The sequence below is a fragment of the Taeniopygia guttata genome, chromosome Z (genome assembly GCF_048771995.1).
Source record: "Taeniopygia guttata chromosome Z, bTaeGut7.mat, whole genome shotgun sequence".
Lineage (NCBI taxonomy): Eukaryota > Metazoa > Chordata > Aves > Passeriformes > Estrildidae > Taeniopygia > Taeniopygia guttata.
Genome location: NC_133063.1, coordinates 13,229,874 through 13,253,768, shown reverse-complemented (window position 1 = coordinate 13,253,768; position 23,895 = coordinate 13,229,874). Strand labels below are relative to the sequence as shown.

General features: G+C 33.1%; 1 protein-coding gene across 1 annotated transcript in view; it reads right to left on the bottom strand.

Moving 5' to 3' along the window:
* Positions 1-23,895, bottom strand: part of CNTNAP4 (contactin associated protein family member 4) — a 207,867-nt gene that overhangs the window by 39,054 nt on the left and 144,918 nt on the right. Inside the window, exons 10-15 of the mRNA XM_002190986.7 lie at positions 20,180-20,351; positions 14,080-14,186; positions 11,814-11,933; positions 8,810-9,007; positions 5,539-5,695; positions 2,434-2,561 (exon numbers count right to left, since the gene is read on the bottom strand). Of these exons, the coding sequence (XP_002191022.6) occupies positions 2,434-2,561; positions 5,539-5,695; positions 8,810-9,007; positions 11,814-11,933; positions 14,080-14,186; positions 20,180-20,351 (882 nt within the window). The remainder of the gene's footprint in view (positions 1-2,433; positions 2,562-5,538; positions 5,696-8,809; positions 9,008-11,813; positions 11,934-14,079; positions 14,187-20,179; positions 20,352-23,895) is intronic.

The window sequence follows — 23,895 nt, the reverse complement described above, 5'->3', positions numbered from 1 at the left end:
AAATTTTAGTTCTTACCTCCTTAAATACATGTCTTCTTGTACTGTCTTTATGATGTAAATGACTAAGAATAATATATTATTTAACAATCAATGTTCTTATTTCAAGGTTTTTCTACATTTTGACCATGAACTGTTATAGTCTAAAATCTTTTCACCAAGTTGTTTCAGTTCAAAATTGCTTTTTTTTTTGAAGTCAAATATTATAATGTTGTATGGCATTAGATGAATATTTCTCTGACATTCACACTGAGTTCTTGTGCTTGTTCTCAATGATATTTTACAATTCTCTACCATAGCTTGTCTAGAAATACTGTGATCATTCATCAGTGTGAAATATTGCAGCAATTCAATCACCCAGACTAAGCAAACATCAAATGAAGTCAGGGAGGTCAATAGGAGTCAAAACTGTCTGTAAGTTTTAGAGATTACTCCTGGGAAGCTGGTTGACTTCCATGTTTTAAGATTTGTCACGTCTGAGGTCAGGTTATGTAATTAATATTTGGGAACTTTGTGAGTAGTGGAATTGAAATTCTTCCCCCCAGTAATTAGAACTACACAAGCTCTAAGTGTTTTTTTTCATTGCTGTCCTTGTCACTCGCTTCACTGTCTGTGGCCACAATGGAGATCTGCTGCGCCACAGGTTGGGTTAATCCTTCTTTTTGACGTTTGTAAGAGAGCACCTGCATTGGGCTTCCAATTTCCTTTCCCGTAGCAAAGGAAAACATTAATAAGCAGGGGCAAATATTGCAGAGGCCACCAGAACGTTCAGGTCTGGAGCACCTGTCCTGCCCTTCAGGCAGGAGGAACAGGGCTGCTTCAACCTGGGGAAGGAAAAGGTTTTCTGGGGAACCTAATAGCAGACTACAAAACCTAAGGGGAAATCATCAAAGAGACAGATACAGGGTCTTTGCATTGATGTAAGGGCTGAGTATAAAATACAGTGGTTATGGTGAAAGCACAGAGTTTCAGGCTTAATAAAAATAAAAATAAATTCTCACTGAGGACAGCCGAGCAGCGGTAGAAGCTGCCCAGAGAAGCAGTGCAGACTCCATCCTTGGATGCTTCAAACACCCATTTGACAAAGCACTGAGAGACCAGCGACCTCAACTCATGGCTAATCCTGCTGTCAGCAGGAGACCTCTGTAGGTCCTATCATTCGGAATTATACCATAATACTATATCATAGCCCCATGATATGTAGGACAAATGATCAGTTCACAATCAGCTGTCAGACTAGCGAAATGAAAGAACCTGACGGGATTTTTAAGTCTTATGAATTTTCATAAGAAAATTAGAATGCAGTGCTGAAACACACATCTGTTAACAAATCTTCCAGGCATAATTACCCTGAAAAGACAGAGATGACACAAAAAAATTAATAGATACTAATTCATATGTTTTTATCTATGTGCTTTTCTGAGTGCACTTAAAAGTATAAATCAGTACTTTACTGATATTTCTCTTACTCATATAAATTGAAAAAAACTGAAAACCAAACATGACATCATATGATTAAGGAGGAAAAACACATAAAGAATGAAAATATCTCTAAATAATGTACCTATTATATATTAAATATATTATAGATAACAGGTAAGTTAGTGAAAACTCATAACAAGATTTAAGGAAATTAACCCGACTGAATATCGTAATAACTTACTCAACTGTATATCAAATATTGCCTATCCAACTCTTGAATTCTTTGGGCTTGTTTACAGCATTTCTTCTCCTAATTCCTAATTTTTGATTACAGACAGCAGCAGACATAGAATTTTGTGCAATAGGTTGCTATTGAGCATAAGCCAAACACATTCTTTTTTCCACTGAATAGAAAATTTTAAAACAGAAATATCACCACTAATCTTCAATAACATTTTGCACAAGCATATTATTCTGGTTACCACATATATGTATTCAGAATGTAAATCTAGAATTATTATTAAATTTGTAATATTTAAATTCCTACATGTAGTTGAAAATTTGCATGTAGATATTGCATACACTGAATTACTCTCCTATAGTATTGTTTTCCTAGATTCATAAAAATTCAGAGAACATAATATATGTAATATTTCGTGATGGATGCATACACAGTTAGTGAATGGTATGTCCCCATGATATGGTAACCAGCTACAGACTCCCCTTCATGCAATGATTTATTCATGATTTCATTCCAGTTGGGTAAACCAAAATATCTGTTTGAAATTATCATAAAACTTTCTGTTTTCACTATTGATGTATATAATGAAAAATAAATGTTTAGTATTTCTATGGTTTGCACTGGATGATGGCAAGGTTTTTTTTTTCTAATTCCAAAAAGATCTGGCTGAGGTTGTTATAGAAGTTTATCTTAGGTTTGTAACAAATAACATTTAAAAGTTATTGCAGGAAAAATGCATCACTGTTTAGCAAGACTCTTCAGTAGTTACTTACTATCACCACGGCAAAGCAAAGGCCCCAGTTTGTAAGCAGCTTCCGAGTTTGGTCTGTCAGTATCTGTGATCACAATTTCAGTTACTGGTAGATGGTCCTTGTAGGAGAGGAAGCCAGTATCATTTGTCCTGAAAAGGTAAAATGAAAGCCACAGATCTTCCAAGTCTTTCCAATAAATATTTCATTATCATTGACACATTCCCAAGGAAAATGAAAGAAACTTAAAAAAAAAGAAAAAGGCTGCCTAAATATGTGTGTATGTATATATATATATATGATACAAAAAACTGTAAATAGATACATATGCTTTGGAGTTGATATTGGGCTCATTTGACACGACTAAAAGAATTTCACTGGAAGTGGGTAGTTTTGTGTTTGTTTTATGGTTACAACCATAAAACAACTGTGAGAAAATAAATGACCACTTAACTGGCTGCCTAAGTCAATGAATTTGCTCAAGTCAAATTTGCAAATGAATTTTATGTTGCTGAAGACATACTGTATCTTTAATTGACTCTGTCATCAATATGGGATATTTAATGGCTTAACATAATTTTCAAGTAAGTCAAAGTTTTCCCCACCTTGACAAGTTTTAAAAAAATCCAAGTAGAAAAGTATAAAGTCATGCTGACTACAGGAAAAACAGTATATACTACAACTGTGAAACTAACAGAAAAGAAAGTAAGCAATATTTGCACTCTGAGCACACATGTAGTACTTGTAATATTAGACCCAGTTCCTTGTTTAAAATCTTTGTTGACTTAGTGCCAGAACTCATTTTTAAATTTCATAACCAGTTTTGGCCCTAAAATTCTTCTCTCTAAGTCCATGGAAATGCTCAGTTACTCAGGACTGTTCTGGAATATTCAATCTGTCCATTCAGTCCATTCATGGTTTAGTCTTCTCTTTAAGGGCAAAGCAAATAGTTCAGAATAAAAAGCATAAACTCCTCACGTTTGATAAAATTAGTGACTTTTTTTCCCCTCCCCTCTCCCTTTCCTATCATCATCATCATCTTTCTTCTGAAAAAAACAATTTCTGTTCATCTATTTTGGAGCACAGTGCAAACAAATGGACATTTTTTTAGCAAACTGTTTTGCTTAACTGAGGAATGCAAGACATGTGGTTTTTTTAATATTTATTTTTCATGAGGTGCAATATTGCAGGTTTTTAATTTAGAATTGAAAGAAAATCCCTCAAAAAACCAGAAGTGTTTGCTTCAGTAAAATGATGCTGTAAACAAAAGGAAACTGAATAGAAATTATCTTCTGTGGAGGGGATCTTCAAATTTTACATTTTTAGGACCAGATTAAAAAAAAAAAATCTTTCTGTTCTAGGGTTCCAAAGACTTAAAGTTTTTGGTTATTCAAATAAGGAGTGGAGAGCTAAATCTATGTCCAGTGCATAAAATAAGACAGATTTCACTATAAAAGTAGACTGTCAAAACCAGTGTTTCAAAATCATGGTGTGTAATTTGTTCTCTGTGCTCAAAATGCATCTCAAGTATAGCTTCTACCTACTTTGTCCACCCAGTTAACAGTATCTAGTCAACTGATCCGAAACTTTAGTCTCTAGGAAACCAAATACAATGCTATCCACAAGTACCAAAATTAGTGTACACATAATCGCTGTAACATGGGAGTCACTGGGAAGAATCTCAACTTATAAATGTCAAAAGTGAATGCAAACAGAAATATAAACTCAGAGTCATTATATTTGCATTTTAATACACTCATAAACATCTTAGCAACTTACTGGAAGTGGATGTGCATGTGAAGATATGCACATAATCCTCTCATCTACTGTATTTACAAATATATTACCATTAAAAATTAACCTATATATATGAGCATGGATTGAATTAATGACAAAACTGAGCAAGAATATTTTACGTGTCTGAGCAATGGTATTAATTTTTTTCTCAAAATGCCTTCATTTTTTAACACCTTATTTTTGTGTTAGAAGTTAATATTGTTTTTATTTTCATACAGCATAATAACAGGGAAATTCTTAGTGTTATATTTGTTTCTCTAGTCTCTTTATTGGAATAAATGTTGCAGATATCAACCTGTGAATTTTACTGCAATAGTAAATTATTTTCTCCAGAAATCTTTGAAGCTTGTGAAGAATTATTCTTCCATCAACTCTTTCTTGCACTTTCATTTCTCTGTCTGTTGAATTCCCTGCTCATGTTAAGGAAACAAGCATTTTCCAACCCAACTCACTAGTAGCTCCTTTAAAGGAAGAGTGGCCCTTCAGAAGAAAAAAAAAATGTATTGCTTGATTTTTTTAAATGCATATATTAATGTACTTACTGAACTTGATTTATTTAAGTTAAATTGACTTCATAATTTTAAGACCATAAAAGTTTCTTTAACAGAAAAGATTTCATTTGAAAAGTCTTTCTGCTTTATCAAATCCTGTGCTGCATTGGAGCTATTGTTGAGAACGATGTATCTGATCCTACTAAATGAAAAGTCAGGTTCAGATCTGACACTACAACAATAACTCATTCTTTATATTATTTATGTGAAATTTATTGTAAATTGCACCAGAGAATTTTAGGCACAATTGGAATATGTACACTCTAGAAATCCATTTATTCTCTTTGAATAGGACTCCATATGAGTGCTTTGCTTCATTGAAAGCAAGAGTACTAAGTTTCTTTATCTATGTTGTAGATGGAAAAAAAAAAAGGATCTAAAAAGTCTAAACATTAAAGTGTAGTTATGAATTATGCTAAAAATTAACTTTTTTCACAGACCATTTTATTTTAACTTTAATTATGTTCAGTAGTCTAAAACCAACTGAAGTTGTGCTAAAGAACTATTATCTCAATTTATAACATGCAATATACTAAAGACTAGAAAGTATCTGTAAAATTAAATCTTCCCCAAAATTAAGAGTGAAAGAATTTGCAATAATACTTCATGTATATAGTAATAACTTTGTGAAAAATTATGTTCTATAACAAGGGATCAGACGACACTATGGCAACTTAGATTTCCAACTGCCTTGGTATTGTAAATGCACTACGGCATGTATATTTTCTTTATTTACTTTTAACAAAAAAAGTATTGCAAATAATGAACAGTAAAAAGTCACCATTCATCTCTGTCTGCATCACAGTTGCAGTAATGCTGGGAATCAATGCAGCTTCCCTGCAGTCCACAAGCACATTTTTGTACAGCAGGCAAGGAACCTCCCCAGTAAGTATGAGTTTCATTGGTTCTTCCAATCCACCAGCTCAGTGGCATCCCATCTAAAAAGGTTAGAGAAAAATCAATGCCCAGTCTTGTCTCCTACTTCTCTCAGCTTTCCCATACAAATAATTTTCAAAAAGATAAAGAAGACAAAAAACCCTGCTGAAATCTAAAACCTTTAAATGACCAGGAAAAATAAATTTCCACCTTTACTCGATAAGTAATTATTCATTTTAATACTTCGTTATCATGTATTAAGTGACTGTCGCAGATTTTTGCTTGCATTAGTAGAAAAGAGAACTCACGGTACCTAATTCAGCCAGCCATGATATTAGAATAATTTATCTTAAGCAGTCAATTTATATAATTCATTCTAAAATGATCCATGAAAACGGAGATATAATCATCCTAAAAATCAGGATAGTTTATATTCCCTAGTAAAGATCAATTTCAGATGTTGGAACCACCAGAAATGGAATGAGGGAAGTCACAGAAATGCCCTCATCCCACTACCAAGAGTACTACTATCCATATCTGTGATGAGCTTTAAGCAGCTGGGTAGCAGTGTTAATCAAAAATGCCCAAAGACAGTTGTTAGGTCATGGACAGCAAATTCAGAACTTATGTACTCAGTGACAACAGAAACCATGTTAATGGTGATTTCATAATAAAACTGATATATCTGATCAGCAGTAGTGAGATTGCCCAAGACTATTACATCTCTCTGTGGTGCATCCAGTCAGCATTGTTTGTAGCAAAATATTAAAACTTAGTTTTTTAATGTTACAGTGCTGCAGAATAAGCTAAAAGATATTGCCAAGCAAGCATAGCAACGGAAGAAATATCTACAGAACACATGATAGCTAAATGATATGAAGCATAAAGATAAACCATCTCAAATGAGATGGAAGAAGGGTGATGGATGCATGAAAGTGAAGGCATGAGAAGCAGCCAAGTACTGTTAAACTATAGAATTTCTTACAGATGCATTTTTTTTTTTGCTTTGGCTGGAGTTCCATCTTCAGCACCCGGCCTCCATGAAAAAGCTGGAATTTATTCTACTCTCAACTTTGCTTACAAGTGCCACTGCTTATTAAACCTCACTGTTAGATAAGACCTCTTTACACTGACAATCTTTCAGATCGCGAACATATTGACTGCATTCATTACCACACAACTGTCAGCCCAGCAGGCCAAAAAACAGTGTGAGCAGTTTTTCGAAAAGTCAAGCTTGCATAATGGCATCAATGTCCAATATCAGTGTTTGTGTTTGCAAACTATCACAGGAGGAAGAAAACCCAGAGACTATGTATAAATAATTTATCAGACAACACTTTAAAAATGTTCTAGCAACTAAGACTGTAAAAAGAAGAATATTTCTGCTGCTTTAACAGCGTGCCTTAGGCTTATATTGTAGTAATGAATTAGCATTCCCAATGTTTCTCTAGGGACATTGGGGTATATTTTAGAGCTGGTCTCGGTTATTTGTTCATACAGTAAGGTGAGGAGAGAGTATTTAGTGAAATGCTGCAAGTTCATACTGATTAGCCCAGATTTTTTTCTCTGCCTTGGCAGAAAGTACTCCTAGGCAAAACAAAGCCATTAATTAAAATGGTTAGAGATTTCTTCATAATGATCACATAAATGTATTAACCAATGACTTCCTTAATGAGAACATTTGCAAATGCTATCCAGGCTGATTGAATACAATGCATTCCTAAAATACAATAAGTTAAGAATTACTGTATGTTCCAAAAAATGGACTGTATGTTCCAAAAAATATATTATGTAACCATCATCAAATTTTCTATTTCTCAGGTATACCTAGTGAAGATTATGAACAGCAGAAATGAGAGTGATTAAACTGAGTTTAAAAAAATAATGATTTTAGAAAATTTGTAGAAGTCTCACATGAGTCTCTTTCACACCTATTCATTCTTACCATTCAAAACTAAATTTTAAATCACAAATGATTACACACTTTTAAAATATTTATTTTAGCACATTTATGTGCATATTATAAATATGTAGCTATATGTAATATAAACAGCATAACAATACAGATAGTGAATTATTTAAGTACATTTACATGCAATCTCCCAGGACAAAAAAAAAAAAAAGGTCTTTAAGCTTTCTGCTTGAGGCAAACCAGGCTTTTGAACATCTAAACATAGCTTTAATCTGGAGCCTACAGTAAAAAGAAGGTTCATTGGGACACCTTAAGCAGCAGGTTTACTTTTTTTGCTGTGGAGGTATTTTCAAACAGATGTTCTTTCAAGAGCAAACACCAGCCTAAGAAGCCCAGAGATGCCCATGCCATAATTAGGGAGAAAGAATGTATAAAGAAAGAGCTTAGACACAGAACTAGAGAGGGCTTTACACAGAGGCATTCTTTCTGCTTAGTAGGAAAGAATGCCAAGGAATAAATTTTTAGCATCTTAAGACTTTCTGGTGCACAAGCCAAAAAATTTCACTTATTTTTTTTTAAAAAAGCAAACAATGAGAATTTTACTTCCACATTATTTGGGGTGCTTAGATGCTCAGAGTAAAGTCTTTTAACACCCTCTCTGTGTCAATAAGTGTTAAAATTTAAATAGACTACGTAACTTCACTTTTCTTTAAGTAGATCAGACCTTTCTTTATTTCTTAAGGCAATTATAATTTTGTCAATAATCTACATTTTAAATACTGAGCTTTATAAGAATGTTTATACTGAATAGTGGAAATTCAATGTTATTGATGTATTTTGTCAAGTACTCACAATACGCACATTAAGTGCACACATTAACTTCTGCTGTATCTACACACTAATTTGTGCTCTTTAAGAAAATATTTCCTCAGTAATAATTTAATTCCTTCTTTAAAATTAAAAAAAATCTTGGAATATCAAAAAAGATTGGATCTTGATAACAATCACTGTTAATTTAAAAGTCTTATGAGAGAAATTAACTTGTGAATTTCATTCTCTGAAAGAAAATCATTATAAATCGACATTTGCATTTTCCTGGTTCAAATATCTCTTGGCAACTTATAGAATCTGAGAACTCAATATTTGAAGTAGTTTAAACTCCATAGTAGCAAAATGCCACAGCCTTGTTAAAAATAAATAAATTTAGCTGCAAATAAAATACAAGGCATGATGCAAGATAGTAAGATTTGTCTGCTTTACTTACCTGACTTATCTAAAAGCCTTGACTTTTTGCAGTAGTAAGCCAGCTCCTGTTCACAGTGATCTGCAAGGTTTATTGTAGCCTGAAGCTGGTCTAGGCTGGCAGAGTACTTGAAAAACACAGTGTGTGGGTTCTCTCGATTAGCACTTTTAACTCTGGTTAGGTTGGTGCTGTTATGCTGTATAATTGTCCATGTTGCATCTTTCAAAACACACATGAAAAGTAATAAAGAATCAGAGCGTTGTACAAGTTAGTTAGGGAAAGAGCATGTATGATGAAATCAGCCAAACTTCAAGATAAATTCTTTGATCACAGAAAGCCCTTTGGAGCCCATGAAACAGACATAAATCATTGACCAGAAATTAAAACAATTATTAATTGTTTCTATTCATAGGTAGATCATTGGGCCATGATATTCAGATATTCAAATAGTTAGGACTATTCAATAAGGAAAGAATGTGTGATGACACCCAAATATTTCTCTCAGAAATAAAATATTGTTTACTTGGTAAATTGCAATGAAAGATTAGAAGGAGAAAAACACTACTGTTACTTTCCACAGACTTAAATAATGCATAAAATAACATTAATTATATCCTAGAATCTACCTATATTACATACATTCTTATAGCTTGAATTAATTTATTCTGTATGAGAAAATGGCCTACAGGCCTTTTCTATTATACAAAGAAACAGAAGTATCCTGTACATACTGTGTTTACTATAAAACTACGATTACATAAAGGTGAATTATTACTGCCACATAAAATGAAGTAGTAGGCATGGTGAGGGCTCGTATAATTCTTCTGTTTTATATTTTTGCCAAGATCATTCATCTGTGAATAGGAAAAAAATTAGCTTATTCGGTTTTAACTCGCACTTTCAAAACCTGTAACTCTCACTTTTCTGACCAAAACCCCCTTCAAGGTAGGGGTGAGAAGACTTCCAGTTCAAGCCCATCTGAGATAGTCGAGTTCAGATTCATGGTCATTGTATTTTTGCATATTTATGGCCAGCGTAATTTGGAAAAAACATGATAAATATTTTTTTTCTAAATTTTAGTATTGATATAATATTTCAAATATTCTAATAGTATTATTCTATCTAGACCTGCATTTTATTTCATCAGCTGCCTATAGACCACACATGGCAGATCATATAAAAATATCCATAAAAAAGAGAGAATAATGGTGACTTAAACATAAGTAACTGTCAGAAAATCAAAATTAAATATTTTTTTCTAATTATAAAATTTTATTAAGGATGTAATTAGACTGTCAAAAACCAGATAGCTAGAAATACAAATTAAAATTTTGGTTCCTTTGTTTGTTTTGGGTGCTGTTTTCTGTGGTTGCGGGGTTTTTTGCTAGATATAGACACAAACGCATTTAAACATTACATTGAACCTAGAGATGAAGACAAGCAGTTTGGCTATTCAACTCATTGTCACACTCCCAAAATTACACAAAAAGGAAAAAGAGATAACTGCAAAGTTTGTAGAATTTTATTTGACAGTGTGAACTGTAGGCTTTTGATTCTGAAACTGATCTCCAAGAATAAAATCAGGAAATGGCACCTCCCTCCCAGCTGCCTGAAAACAGAGCCCCCTGAATGTCAAAGGCAAGGCAGTGCAGAAAGAAATGTGGGCATCTGCCTTCCCTGCCTCTGGTGAAAAAAGGGAATACCAGTCATGAGGAAACTGGGAACAAAACAAATATAGAAGATTCATCCTGTCAGAATGCATCTTGAGATGAAGAACTGATCAATGATGTTTGCTTAATGTGGTGAATAAGGAGTGACTGAGGAAAACAGGAACAGCTGTTCATGGACACACAAGGATAAATCAGACACTACACTGTACCTTGGAGAGTTATACCCACTTAGAAAAATTGTCATCTTTCTGCCATGATTCTTTGGTCTCTTTTAGTCTCACAGGACACTAGAATATTTATTTTTAAAAGCCTGTGCCAGTCTGAGGCATGATTATTGTGAGCAAGCTCAGTTCAGTGTAGAAGTCAAAGTCAGGAGCTGACATGGTGAGACTAGGTAAATTGCTCAAGTCAACATCAAAATCTTACTATAAGGTTTCTAAGTCAAGTTCTCTACACTTAGGGCGTATCTAGCCCTAGACAGTTCAAATCTAGCTTATTCATGTATTCTTTTAAACAGTTATAACCCTGTAAAAAGACATTTTTGTCAAACAAAACAGTAAAATGTTCCAGTCATTTTGGCTGGAAAGCATTTCAAATAAAAGGAGTTAAGTAAACAGTAAAGGAGACAGCCATAAATCGAGTAACAATAAATTCCAAATAGCCATTTAAATTTAAGCATAGTTGAAAGGACATATACCAATATACCACATACCATACAGAGATAACATCAACAGCTTTGTTACAAAGCAGTCCAAAAAGAGATTCTGACATCTAAAGCTTCTAGTTATACACATGATCAGATTTAAAGAACAGGTTGCAGAAGGGCAACAGGGTGTCCAAAGGTGAGGCTGCAAGAGTCCCACTGGTTGCATTTGTATTCTACAAAAGATCACATTGCAGCTTGAAAGATGAAGTTTAATATCAATATTCCTCCCAACAAAGGCCAGATCTAAATCAAAATTTTTCAGGAGGCTATTGGGGAAAGTCAGAAAATTTCTCATAAAACATTTCTCCTTTTCTTAAGTACCCTCAAGAGATTGCAACTTCAGTGAAAACAAAACGGCTCCCCAAAAATGAACTAGTATGACGTTGTCTCCCTATGGAACACATGCCCCATTTACACAAAGCATAACAGGAATGCTGTGTTAGCTTCACAGCCTGAATCCTGTTATAATTCTAATTTTTATGCCTAATTATTTGCCCAATATCCTGAGCTAAGGAGTCACCTTCATTTGGTTGTTCATGTTTACATTAAATTCACAAACTGCAGAGACGTCTTACTTGATAACTCGTGTTTCAATATAATGAGCATGCACACAGTCACAGCTGTAAGTTAAGGAAGTTTATCACCTCACCTGTCATATTGCAGTATACGAGAAATGGTCCCAAGGGGCCACTTCCATCTGAATCAATATTGTAAAAGCCTGAAGTGTTCCCTCTGTGCTTATAGGCTTCACATGATTGCTCATAGATGGCTGTAAAAGAACATACTCCATCACAAATGTAATGGCATGATTTTACATTTTATTCAGGGAATTTAAAAAAAGAAATGTGCATGACCCTTGACATTGGCAAAAGAAAAATTCATGCACTCAAAACTATGCCTTTATCAGAAATTGTTATGCATATTTGGTTTTATTTATTGTGGAGATCACAAGGTGCATTTTTAAGCATTTTGTTCTGTGATTCCAGCTCAAAACCACTGAGAGAAAGACACAAAATATGGGCAAGTAAATGCTTGAAAAATTGCTGAAAAATGCTAGAATGCCAAGGGAATTACTTAGACACTGGTAATCTGATTTTTAGGAAACCCCCATTAACTATCTCAACCAAGTCAGATTTTTGTTGCTGCTCTTGTAGCAACATAAAGAGAAGGTAAGCATTTTTTGGCTTTCACACTTCTTAGTTTCTTCACATTTTAAATGGAAAAGCAAGTGACTTGTCAGAGATTTCAGTAAAAGAAATAAATTAGCAAAGACAAAATGACAGCTCCTTGGTTCTCTGTCATGTATACTTTATATCAGTCTAGGTCTTAAAAAAAAGACATGTGATACCTCTCATATATCAAATATCTGAGTAAAAAAAAGATGTATGAGTACACCTCTATAACTGGATCTCAGAAGATATGATGATAATGTCACAGCTGGACACATTAATTGAAATTCTCCTTTAACTATTATATTTCTTTTGAGCAGTCATGTTTTTATTTTTCATTTCAAAATTAAATTGCACTTTATCATTTATTAAAATTTAAAAAATTCTGCCAAAAAGAATGAGCTGTTAGATTAATAATGAAAATTAATTATGACTACTATTACTTTTTTGGTTTCTTTTTTTAAATAAGCTATTTTTTAAAATAGTGTTATCTCTCTATTTTTTTTACCTGATTGTTAGTGACATTATACTGCAACAACTATAAAAAGAGACAAACTATTCCTTTTACTTACTCTATGAAATATCCATAATAAACAATTTTTGCAATTTTCAAATACAATTTTATGGTCCCTTAGAGTAAATACTATTAGCTGAATTTAGAAATGACAAAAGTTCAATTATTCATTATTATTTTTGACAATTGAAAAAAAACCCAGTAACTTATATTATTACATTTTTTATTAGGTCTTAATCATCAGGAAACCCTAGTCTCCCTCTGTCCTCATAGACATCACCACATGATTCAGTTTGTGACTTTTCAAATGGCAATGAATTAAATCACCTTCATCTTCACTCTGGGCTCATTAGACTTTTATAGGGTACAGCATCAAAAACATCTCAACTATTGGCATATTTTCTATTTTACGTAGTTTTTCTTATTGCTGTTATTTATGACTGTTGACTTTGTACAAGCAAGATTTAAATAGGCAGTCTTCTAAAATCAGTGATTTCTCAAAAAATCCCTTTTGTGTAGACATACATTATTTTTGTAAAAACTGCCAGAAAGGATTGTATTGATTTTATATAGACAATATATAAGTATAGAATTATTTATCCGATGAAATATTAAAAAAAACCCCAAAAAACAAAACAGTAAATGTCTATGGAGTTTTACTTATTATAGAGATGTAACAAAGCCAAAGTACTTATTTCATCTTCTTCCCAGAATATGCTGAAAGCAGTTCTGTAAAGTAAAGCCTTTCCTGTGAAATTACCTGTTATATTAAATTAGGCTTTCAAAATGTGTTTATTTTCTTCTAATCTGCTTCCTGATGAGCAAACTACATAAACATGTATTTGAGGTTTAGCACAGGATTACCTTTGGACATGTATATCGTCCAACTGCTCAGAAATAATAATTAGTTGTTATCTTGAATACAGATGAATTTACCGTATTTGTAAATGATGTATTGATTCAGAAAGTAGAGTTATATGGATGAGACAGGATATAAAATACAAAAAATGTAAAAGAAAAACACTTAAACTTTCAATTAACTTTTTTTCTTATATATTTTGAGTTCCCAAGGCCTTTCATCAAACCAAATTATGAGTATTTATATGAATGAAAATATTTTATGAATTATAAGTTCAAATATTTTTTACTTTGGTTTTCTTTTTCTTTTTGTTTTGTTTTGTTCTGTGGTGAAGAAATTCAATCAGAAGTAAAAGAAAACATTTTAGACTTACGATAGTGGCAAGTAGCTCCCTTGTAACCAGTATTGGCACAGTTACAGTGGAAACTGTTCCAGGACTGTGAGCACTCACCACCATGTTCACAGTAATTAGGCAAACACCTAAAACAAGAAACAATATGCATTTGCACTCTTTTTTCTCCTTACTTACTATTGTACTTAGCAAGAAAAGCAAAATCTTTGAAAAGAAGTATAAGGTGAAGGAAATCATCAATGTCATTGGTAAGAATGCCAATATAATAAGCAAAAGAAAATTAGGATAATTTCTTCCCTGGTATTTCTTTTGCTTATAAAAATATCTTAATTATATAACAAGGCTGTGAGAACAGAAATCTGGTGTAAGATGCAGAATTGGTATTAGTGTTCAATTGATCGCAATTCAATACAGACTTATAAACTAAAGAAAGATACATGTGTTGATAATTCATCGGCAAGTTTTACAATTACTGGGATTGCTTCAACAACTTGTATCAAAAAAAAAAGCACAATTGCAGCAGATTTCTTTCTGTTCTTGAAAAAATAGTAATAAAAATCACCTAACAAATAAATCTGACTACAGTACCTGACATCTATTTCTTATGCCAAAATCCTGTTTAATTTCTATCTTAGACAGAGTTCAGTATGTTGGTTCCAACATAACTACTTGTAAAGACAGCCTCCATTCTGCTAATACGATTAAAATCCTGAGGAGTTTTGATTACTTTTGTCTAAGTATACAATGGTTGACTGAAAAAAATAATTTACCTGTACCTTCTTATTGTTTAAGACTGCAGCACTGTACTAAAGTATAAAATAATTGTGACATGAAAAAAAATTAATTGTTTTTTCTTTTTTATAAATGCAGTGAAAATATATTAAAATAGATTGGCACACTTCAACCAATTATTAACTAGCTTGTAACAAAATATTAATTAGCTTTTCACCTTAGAAATTAGTTAACATTCTAACTGCACTGAGTTTATGTGTATGATACAGGTCAGAAAGTGTAAAATGACTTTATTGTTGACATTAACCACAGGGAAAAAAAAAAAAAACTAACAAAAGCAACATGCCCATGAACACTCATAGGATCTTAAAATACCTTTTAATTCATCCCAGAAACGTCAGGAGAATATTAAACTAGGATTGCAGGAAGTCCAGTATTTCACACATCTGCCCTATGAATAATTCAGGGTCTTTGCACATTTGCTGCTTATGCCACTCAAATAACTTTATCTTTCTTTCATGTTTATAAACAAGGATAAGTGGTTTTCACAGAAGAGATTTAAAAAAAGAAGTAGCAAGTGAAGTACAGGTAAAGTAAGTAAACTGATAGATGTCACCTATTTTCAAGGAAATCTGTGACATTTTTTGGCAGTGAAACAGCTAATCTTGTATCTATTCTCTCACTCAAAAAATATAATTCTAAGACCACTCAAAAGATGATATATGTCTCAATGAATTCTGTTTTGGAGCCTGAAAATAAAATTTAGGCACCAGGCTTACAATTATTTTGGTTATAAATACTTTGTTTGACAGAATTACATAAATATGCATACTAATGTTTCTTAGGTAAATGCTCTATTTTATTTTCTATAGTATAACTAATCATCAGTTATCATAAATACAAATCTCTATCCAAACTGCCATTCAGTGCATTCACTGATAGCTGGTCTGTTTTTATTTCAGTCACAATTTGTGTCTTATGCGTTTTTGTTAAAGACATTATCCAAAAATTGTGTTTTACATGGTCTTTACTTGTATTGACTCCCTGTCCCTACTAATTAATCTTCCTAATATTGTTCACAAGATGAAAACCTTCAAAGAAATTGATGATGCTTGAACCAACCTTAATGAAAGTGAAAACAAGAGTATAATTTAAATCTTTTACCATTAAATTTAAATCTTTTAACATTAAGTTCTTTCCTCTGCTTCAGAATGTATAATAGAAAGTAGCCACTAGCTACATCAAAGTAAATGTAAATTATATTATATGTTGTGACCCTACCCCAAAGCAAGATTTAGAACACATCTTTCTTTGAACAAGCTCATTTTCTAAAAAAAATATTTCTCATATTTGAAACAGTATTTCTAATACTTCATTAATTTTTTGATTCATCACCATGTCTGCTAAAACCAGAAAAGCAACAGCTGATTAAACATTTACCACATATTTCTTGATAATATGCTTTTAAGTGTATGGCTTCTGAAAATTATATATTTTAGACCAAGGCAGAAGCTCTAAATTAATATTGAGAGGACAATCCATAATATGAATACAGTTGTGATAAAAAAAGGGAAAAGAACTTTGTATGTCAATTTTCAACTAGACACATTTTTTTGTATACTATTTCTTTATCCAGGTTCTAAATTATGGCTAATATATAATTTTAAAAAAACAAAAAACTGCTGCATTTTTAATGCCTATTATTTCTTAATTCTTCAGCTTATTAAAACAAAAAAGTGAAAAATTATTTCAGAACTGCGCAGTGATCATAAGTTTTATTTTTCTCTTTTTCCTTTTAAAGATATAAACCCATTCAATCCTTTTTTTGTATGCTCCTGCCAGGACAAAAAGGCAAAAGCTCTTGGTAGGAAATTTTATGTTTCTGTGTGAGGCTCAGTACAACTAGGACAGACGCATCTGGTACTCTCTCCTCAGAGACTAAATATGCTAACATTGTAAGGTATTTGAATGACACTGTGTCCTTTAAAGAGATTTTGTGAATGGTTTATAGCTAATTATGAGTTATTAAATCAATATATATTGATAAAAGAGCTGAGAGGAACGATATAAAGGAGAAATATATGAAGGGAATTGTTTGAATGCATAAGTGATATATGAGTAATAGAACAATATAAAGATATAATGTAATGAAATGTCTAAATGAGGGATCATGGAATGACTGATGATTGCAAACAGTCATAACAATTTAAGCCTAGGATAAGGAATTAGAAAGTTTATCAAAGTGAGAAAACTGAAAATAGGAAAATTGTATGGCATTTGTTTGTATAAAATGAATAAAAAACTCAATAATTTATATTCAGAAAAATTAATTATTAACTAAACATCTCTCCATGAAGACTGTAAATCTCATAAAGAACACTCTTCATATGTTAAATGTGTTTAGATGAGGTAAAGAATGTATTAAATAGAATTGTTTTCAGTTTATTTACTATTGCATATAAATCCAGTTTGCTACACAAAGAGTAAAGTTCTTTCATGCACTTTAAATGTGTAAAGGTAATATAAAAAGACTACATTTAGGTTTCAATCACACTTTTACAAAAGCTGTCAATAACTCCGGAATTTGGGCCATGCTTCATGATTTGGAGCTGAAGATGTAAAGACTCTAATAAAGACTCCAAGACAAAGAAAGGATTTGTTTTTGCTCACATGTAGGGAGATATTTACTATCAGGAACAAAAAATGTTAATTAGCTTAGAGCATTCGAAGACATTCATAAATCACAGTAGGAGGAAAGCATTTTTTCTCAAACAATATGGTGCACAGGATCATACAAGCTACCTATTAAATATTATTTAAAACAAGCAAGCAGTTTTCATTTTGCCCAATATATGTGCTTTATCACCTGGGATTTATGGTGAGATATAGAATTAACTTGATAAAGAGAGACATGAAGTTTGTTCCAAACTATGAGCTGCAGATATTAAATTAAATGAGACTGTGCGAGGAAACAGGAAAGAAATAGTCCCAGAAGCAAGACAGCACAAGACCAGACAGGAAGGTAATGAAATATAAAAATTAGTGGGTTAAACTTCTTAGGAAAACATATGCTTAGCATTATGGGAACTGAAAACGAAATCTTTGTTTAGACTGAGAGCCAATGCAAGAAAGGCACAGTGGTCAAGATAGTTGAAGAAACATAAATTAACACTAGAAAATATCAGAGAAAACAAAACCAGCCAACTAAAAATCTCTCATAAAGATGTTATTTTCCTTTTGTATCACTGATCTTGAGAAAACACACATAATTTTGACAAAGTATGAAAGTAATATAAGCTCAAGTAAATAAAGTGTGAGAAGGTAGTAAGAGTTAAGTGTTCTGACACTTGTATACTCCAAATAATGCTGGATTTATATATACTGAGATTTACATAGTGGCTTTAAACATAATTTACGGAATATTTATACACTTACCATCTTTTTAAAACCTATATGTACAAACTTACATCTTATGGCCATTCAAAATGGAAAATAGCTGGAAGCCCTACATAAAAAAATGTACTATCTTTCTTTAAAAAATTTGGTAAGATATGTCTGTGTTCATGAAGGAGGAATTAGCTTCTAAACTGCAACTCTGAGATGAGCATTTAGGAGGTCCAAAGTTACTGTGAATAATGGAAAATTCATGGTAAATCAGACAGAAAATGGTTTAATTTATATTGTGAGTCAACTGTGTGATAATTTTCACTCATAATCTTCCTTAGATATCCTTTAATGTGTTTGACTAAAGAATATGCAGATTCTCACATTAGATTCTTTTGACTTGATTCTCTTCCTGATTTTGTCTTCATACAAGAAGAAAACAAGCAGCGTAACAGAAGCAAGTTCAGTTCCAGAGTACAAAAAGCAGTAGTGATGTAGTGCTTCAGAAAGTGAATGGAAATGTCATGAGGTCTTTCAAAGAGGAGAGGAAGGAGCATCATGACTGAAAACTGAGAAAATAAGTCAAAGGCTTACTACTGTATGAAAGAAAGGTGAAAAGAAACATCTATGCATGTGGCATCCCAAGTATAAGTCCCTAGTAAGCCATATGGTAAAGTAAAATGTGTTTTGGCACATGTCTATCACACTTAGTGCCTATTGCAAAGGCAGGATTAGCTCAGTAAGAAATAAATTAGCACAATTATTACATATATATATATATATATATATATATATATACGAACTGCATATGTTTTTAATTTATGATAGGTGTAGAAATATTAGTGAGTATACACACTACAAACACAATTGAAAGGATCACATTGTAGGCAGAACTTTTATCCTTGTCTTGGACTTTTCTCTGCTTAAACTTTTATGAAGAATTAGATAAATAGCTAGTACTATTTCCATCTTCCATCTACAAGGAATAGTGACCATTTCCAAAATAAGAACTGGATAGCAGTACACTGTTATCTCTAGGAATGGATTGCAGGTTACAGAAGTAAGGTTGTGTGACCAATCCTGAAACTGGCTATTGTCTTAAAGCAGATCTCTGCCTACAGTGTTTTCCCAAAAAGACATAACTTTTGAAAAATCTTGTAATTCAATAGACAGACTTTTTGAAATCAAAAGACACTTTATGAGGACTAGAATATAGAAAGTGAAGGGACAATTATTCGAAACCACATGATTCCCCTCTGCCTGCTGTGTCCTTTCAGTACAGCCTTTCACCTGGGTCCAGTTAAAACACTTTGGGATTAAAGACAGCATAACTGTCTGTGACTGCATTCTCTGGAGTCTACAGAATAAAACTTCTCCTTCTATTGGCTGTGTGTTTCCTCCCTCTCTTTTCAGCATCTTGTGTTCTGCAATCCCCTCTGCTTTCACTACACTGAAGTCCAGCAATGTCTTTCCTTCAAGCATTTCTATTTCTGGGAATGTATATAGCCTTTCCTCTTTGGGGAGGGACTTTCCTTTTGAGGAGGTACACTTTAACTAGCCATTCTTTTAGATAGATAATGATTGCAAGTTATGAGATTAGTTCTGACCATTGTCTAAAAGGCAATTGCTCACTCACTGTGATGGATATTATCTACTGTGTTTCTGGAGAATATAGGAAACAGCAGTAACGGTAAAAAACAGAGTATTTTAAAGGGTGGATGGGACTACAGGTTGCAGTAGGGGATTTGTGTCTGCAGCTTACTTGAAAAGAAAGCAAGATATTTAAATTTGTCAGAAATATAAAATAATTTTAGTCAAAGCTAATTTTATTTGCAGTAAAAGTCTATTTGCTATATGCTACATATTCTGCATTTATTCAGGATTTCTGAATTCTTACAAAAGAAACAGCATGTAATTTTGTAAGTGTTCTGTTATTTGTCATCAATCACTATTAGAAACAAAAGATAGACATAAATAAATTAATAAGTAAACATAATTTTCTCACCTGTCTGTAATGCCACATAAATCTATGAGAAGATCACTGAAATTGCCAAAACCGTTTTGCTGAATAGAGATCACATCCACTGCTTTGTTACCAATGGAAATATGCTGCATGCACCCTTGAAAACCACCAAATGAGGTATTACATTCAGAAATGTTTCCACTGCTAGGACAGCCTGAAAAAAGAATAAAAACTGGAGCTGAAAATAAATATTTTATTGAAAAATATTATATACTCCAAAAGTAAATTGGACTATTATAACCTCCACAAATTTTAAACTATGTGATTGGAGAACTTTAGCCAGAAGCTCTTCTGATAAGCTATGGTTGTATGACTGAAAAGTAATACTTCTCTGCAGTCTTACTGTTTTTAAAGCATATACAAAACATCGCTAAAATTTTTTTTAAAGGATAACCTAAACAAAAGATGTTAGGTTGCAATACAAGTTCACATGATTTGAACAAGTTTTAAGTCACAATTGAAGCCAAATAAGAAAAAAAAACCAAACAAACAAACAAAAAAAACCCCAGTTATTAAGTACAGTGATTTTGCTCTGTCAGCTGTTAGGAATATTTTGTAAAGTACTGAAACTTCTTCTTGCAGATTGTCAATGAATGACTCAACTAGGAGAGATGCTCCATTGAACCTGCTGCTCATGGACAAGGAAGAAATTGTTGAAAATGTAAAGATCAAGGACAGTCTTGGTTACAGCAAACATGAGGATGAAGCTGTGGAGAAGAGAGAAAGAAATAAACTCCAGAATTATAACCCTTGACTTTAGAAAAGCCAATTTTTTTCTGTTCAGGATCTCTTTTGAAGACACCATTAAAACTTGCCTTGGTGAGCAAAAGGGCTGGATAGTTTTCAACAAAAAAGCCCTTCAGAATAAAAGAGAAGTCCATAACAATATCAAAATAGTTAATTAAGTGTGACATAAGGCCTGCAACATGGAGCTCCTGAATGAGTGCAAATACAAAAAGAAAGCACACAGAATGTGGTATCAGGGACATGCACCATAGAGAAGAATGCAAAGACACTACCTAGGAATGCACGTAGGATACCAAGAGGAGATAAAACTTGCCAAGGAAGTTCAAGTGCAACAAAAAATTTTGTGTAGGTACACCAGAATGCTAAAGAGATTATGGATATTATCCATATATCACATGGGGCAGGGGATTTAGTGACAAGGGAATAATTTCCTTCAAGGTCTTTTTCTTCACTGGTATAACTGTTCTTTAGGATTCCCATATCCTAGCAGAGTATAAAAAAAAAGACTGTAGTATCCATGGTAAAAGAACACAGTAAAAGAACCAGGTGCACCTGAGCATGCCGCAGGAGCTGATAAATGCTATTTTAACGATTGACATTGTCATTGTGAATTCATTAACATTTTAATCCTCAAAGGGTCTTGGCAATATGCTTAACTTCTTGATAATCGGAAAAGTTACACCCATCTTCAAGAAACTAGAGGACTGTTAGTCTTACCACAGTGCCTGGAAAATTCAGAGAGCAAAACTTCTTAAAGCCATTCCTAAACATGCAAAGGACAAGAAGTTAACTGGCTAACTTTAGCTTCAAGGTTAAATTATTCCTGACTGAGGTCTTTGTTTTCTTTGCTGAAGTGATGAACAGTATAAATGGAGAGCACTGAGCCTTGCATACCATGACTTTAGCAAAGAATTGACAGTTTTCTATTATGTCCCTATCACCAGATTCACAATATATATGAGTGAGATAAGCAGGCAGTTGATGCTGCAAAATCCAGCTGATGATCACTGAGCAGAAGAGATTTAGAGATCAGTAGTGGCATCTATAATGTCTTGATCATGAGGCAGCACGTGCTTTCAACAGGCATGCAACAAGGCAGGGACAAAACGTTGGAGAGCGGGGCTGCAACTCAAAAAGACCTGGACAGGAATGCCATGAATTTCATTAAGAACAAGATCAAGATTTTTAATCTGAGATGGAGCAAGTCCACACAACAATCCAAACTGGAGGATAACTGTCCAGAGAGAGACCTGAGATCCTAGTGACTATCAAGTGGGCTATGATCTGGGGAAGTGCTCTTGTAGCACAGAAGGCCAATGCCATTCCAGGATGCATTGCCAAGAGCATAGTCAGCAAGCCTTGAGAAGTGGCTCTTCCAGCTACATGGTACTTGTGAGGCCATATCTGGAGTGCTGTAGTTCTGGGCTCCCCAGAACAGTGGAGAAAGGACACTGATGTCCCAGCGTGAGGCCACAGGAGGGCTCCAAAACGGCTGGAAGTTGAATGCAGTTATGAGGAGAGGCTGAGAGATCTGGGCCTACTCAGTCTTAAGAAGAGAAGATAAAAATATCTGATAAGATGGCAAAGAGAAGATGGAGCAGGACTACTTCCAGCAATATATGGTGACAGAACAAGAGGCAAAGGACAAAACTATAAACCTACAAATTTGGATCATAAAGTATAAGACACAAGCAACAGGTATTTTTACTGTGACAGTGGTCCATATGAGAACAATTTGCCCCGAGAAGTTATAAGATTTCCATCTTTGCAGTTGTACAAGGCTTGAGTGGTCACATCTTATCTAATCAGACTTGTTTAGAACTGAGGCTTAGACTACATACCATCCATGCCATCTGGATGTACACACTCTGTAAGAATTAATATTGTGACTTATCTATTGTCTTACTGGTTCAGAAATGCCTTGTTCACTGATTGCCAAATAAGTAAACATTTGTAGTAAATAAATAAATTGCTTTAATCCTGATTTGTTTTAAAACATGTACATTAAGCAGTTTTTCCCAATGTCAGCTAAACACTGCACTACAATGCTTTATTTGTCTTTCTTCCACGGGGTATTATTGTTTCTTCAATGATGCACAAGGGTCATCCTTTGATTTTAATCAAACAATGCTACATTCTAGTTCACAGCATTTGAAGGCCTTTAGGATGCATTTAGGATGTTAGGAAGCAATGAGTTTTAAGACACTTGTGTATTCCACAAAGCTAATGAGTACTTTTGAAGTCCTGTAAAGACAGTGGAGAGGCTTATGATACAGAAAAGAAAAGTGACAGTGGAAACTATTAAATATATTCAAATAAGTGTGCTACAACATAAATAGTATAGATATATTTTTGAGAAATATAGATTAGAAAATGCATTAAAACTGAAATTTTACAAGTTAATAGACTTGCAGTGTGTATAAATCTGCTCAGGAACCAGATTGTTCAAAATTTTTATCATGTTTCTAAAGGTAAATGTTTATTATCTACTTTGTGTGTTGTTTTAAGAACAAATATGTGGAATTGTAAAAGTAAAAATAAGAGCACAGTAAGTTTTCAGCACCACACACAGTTAGACAAATGAATTACAGGTTTAACCATGTGTTTTACAGCATTCTACAGTTGAATGGCAACATAAATTCTGTAATTTCTGGTGAAAAATGTGATGCTTATTTGAGAACAAAATACTTCAAGTAGAGCCTAAATAAATAAATAAAAGATAAACAAACAAACAAATAAGTGAAATCAGGAAAAGTTCATAATTTTTCAGCATAGCTATTTTACAAAATTGTGTCTCAGATATTTTTCTTGGTTTTACTTTTACAAAAATTGTCTTCTATTAGAGAAGAGACAAATACCATTTAAATGGATTAAATTGTGTTTCCTTACAACTGTAGACTAGATATTAAAGATAAAAAGAAATCCTTTAATCATTTAAATTTATATTTTGT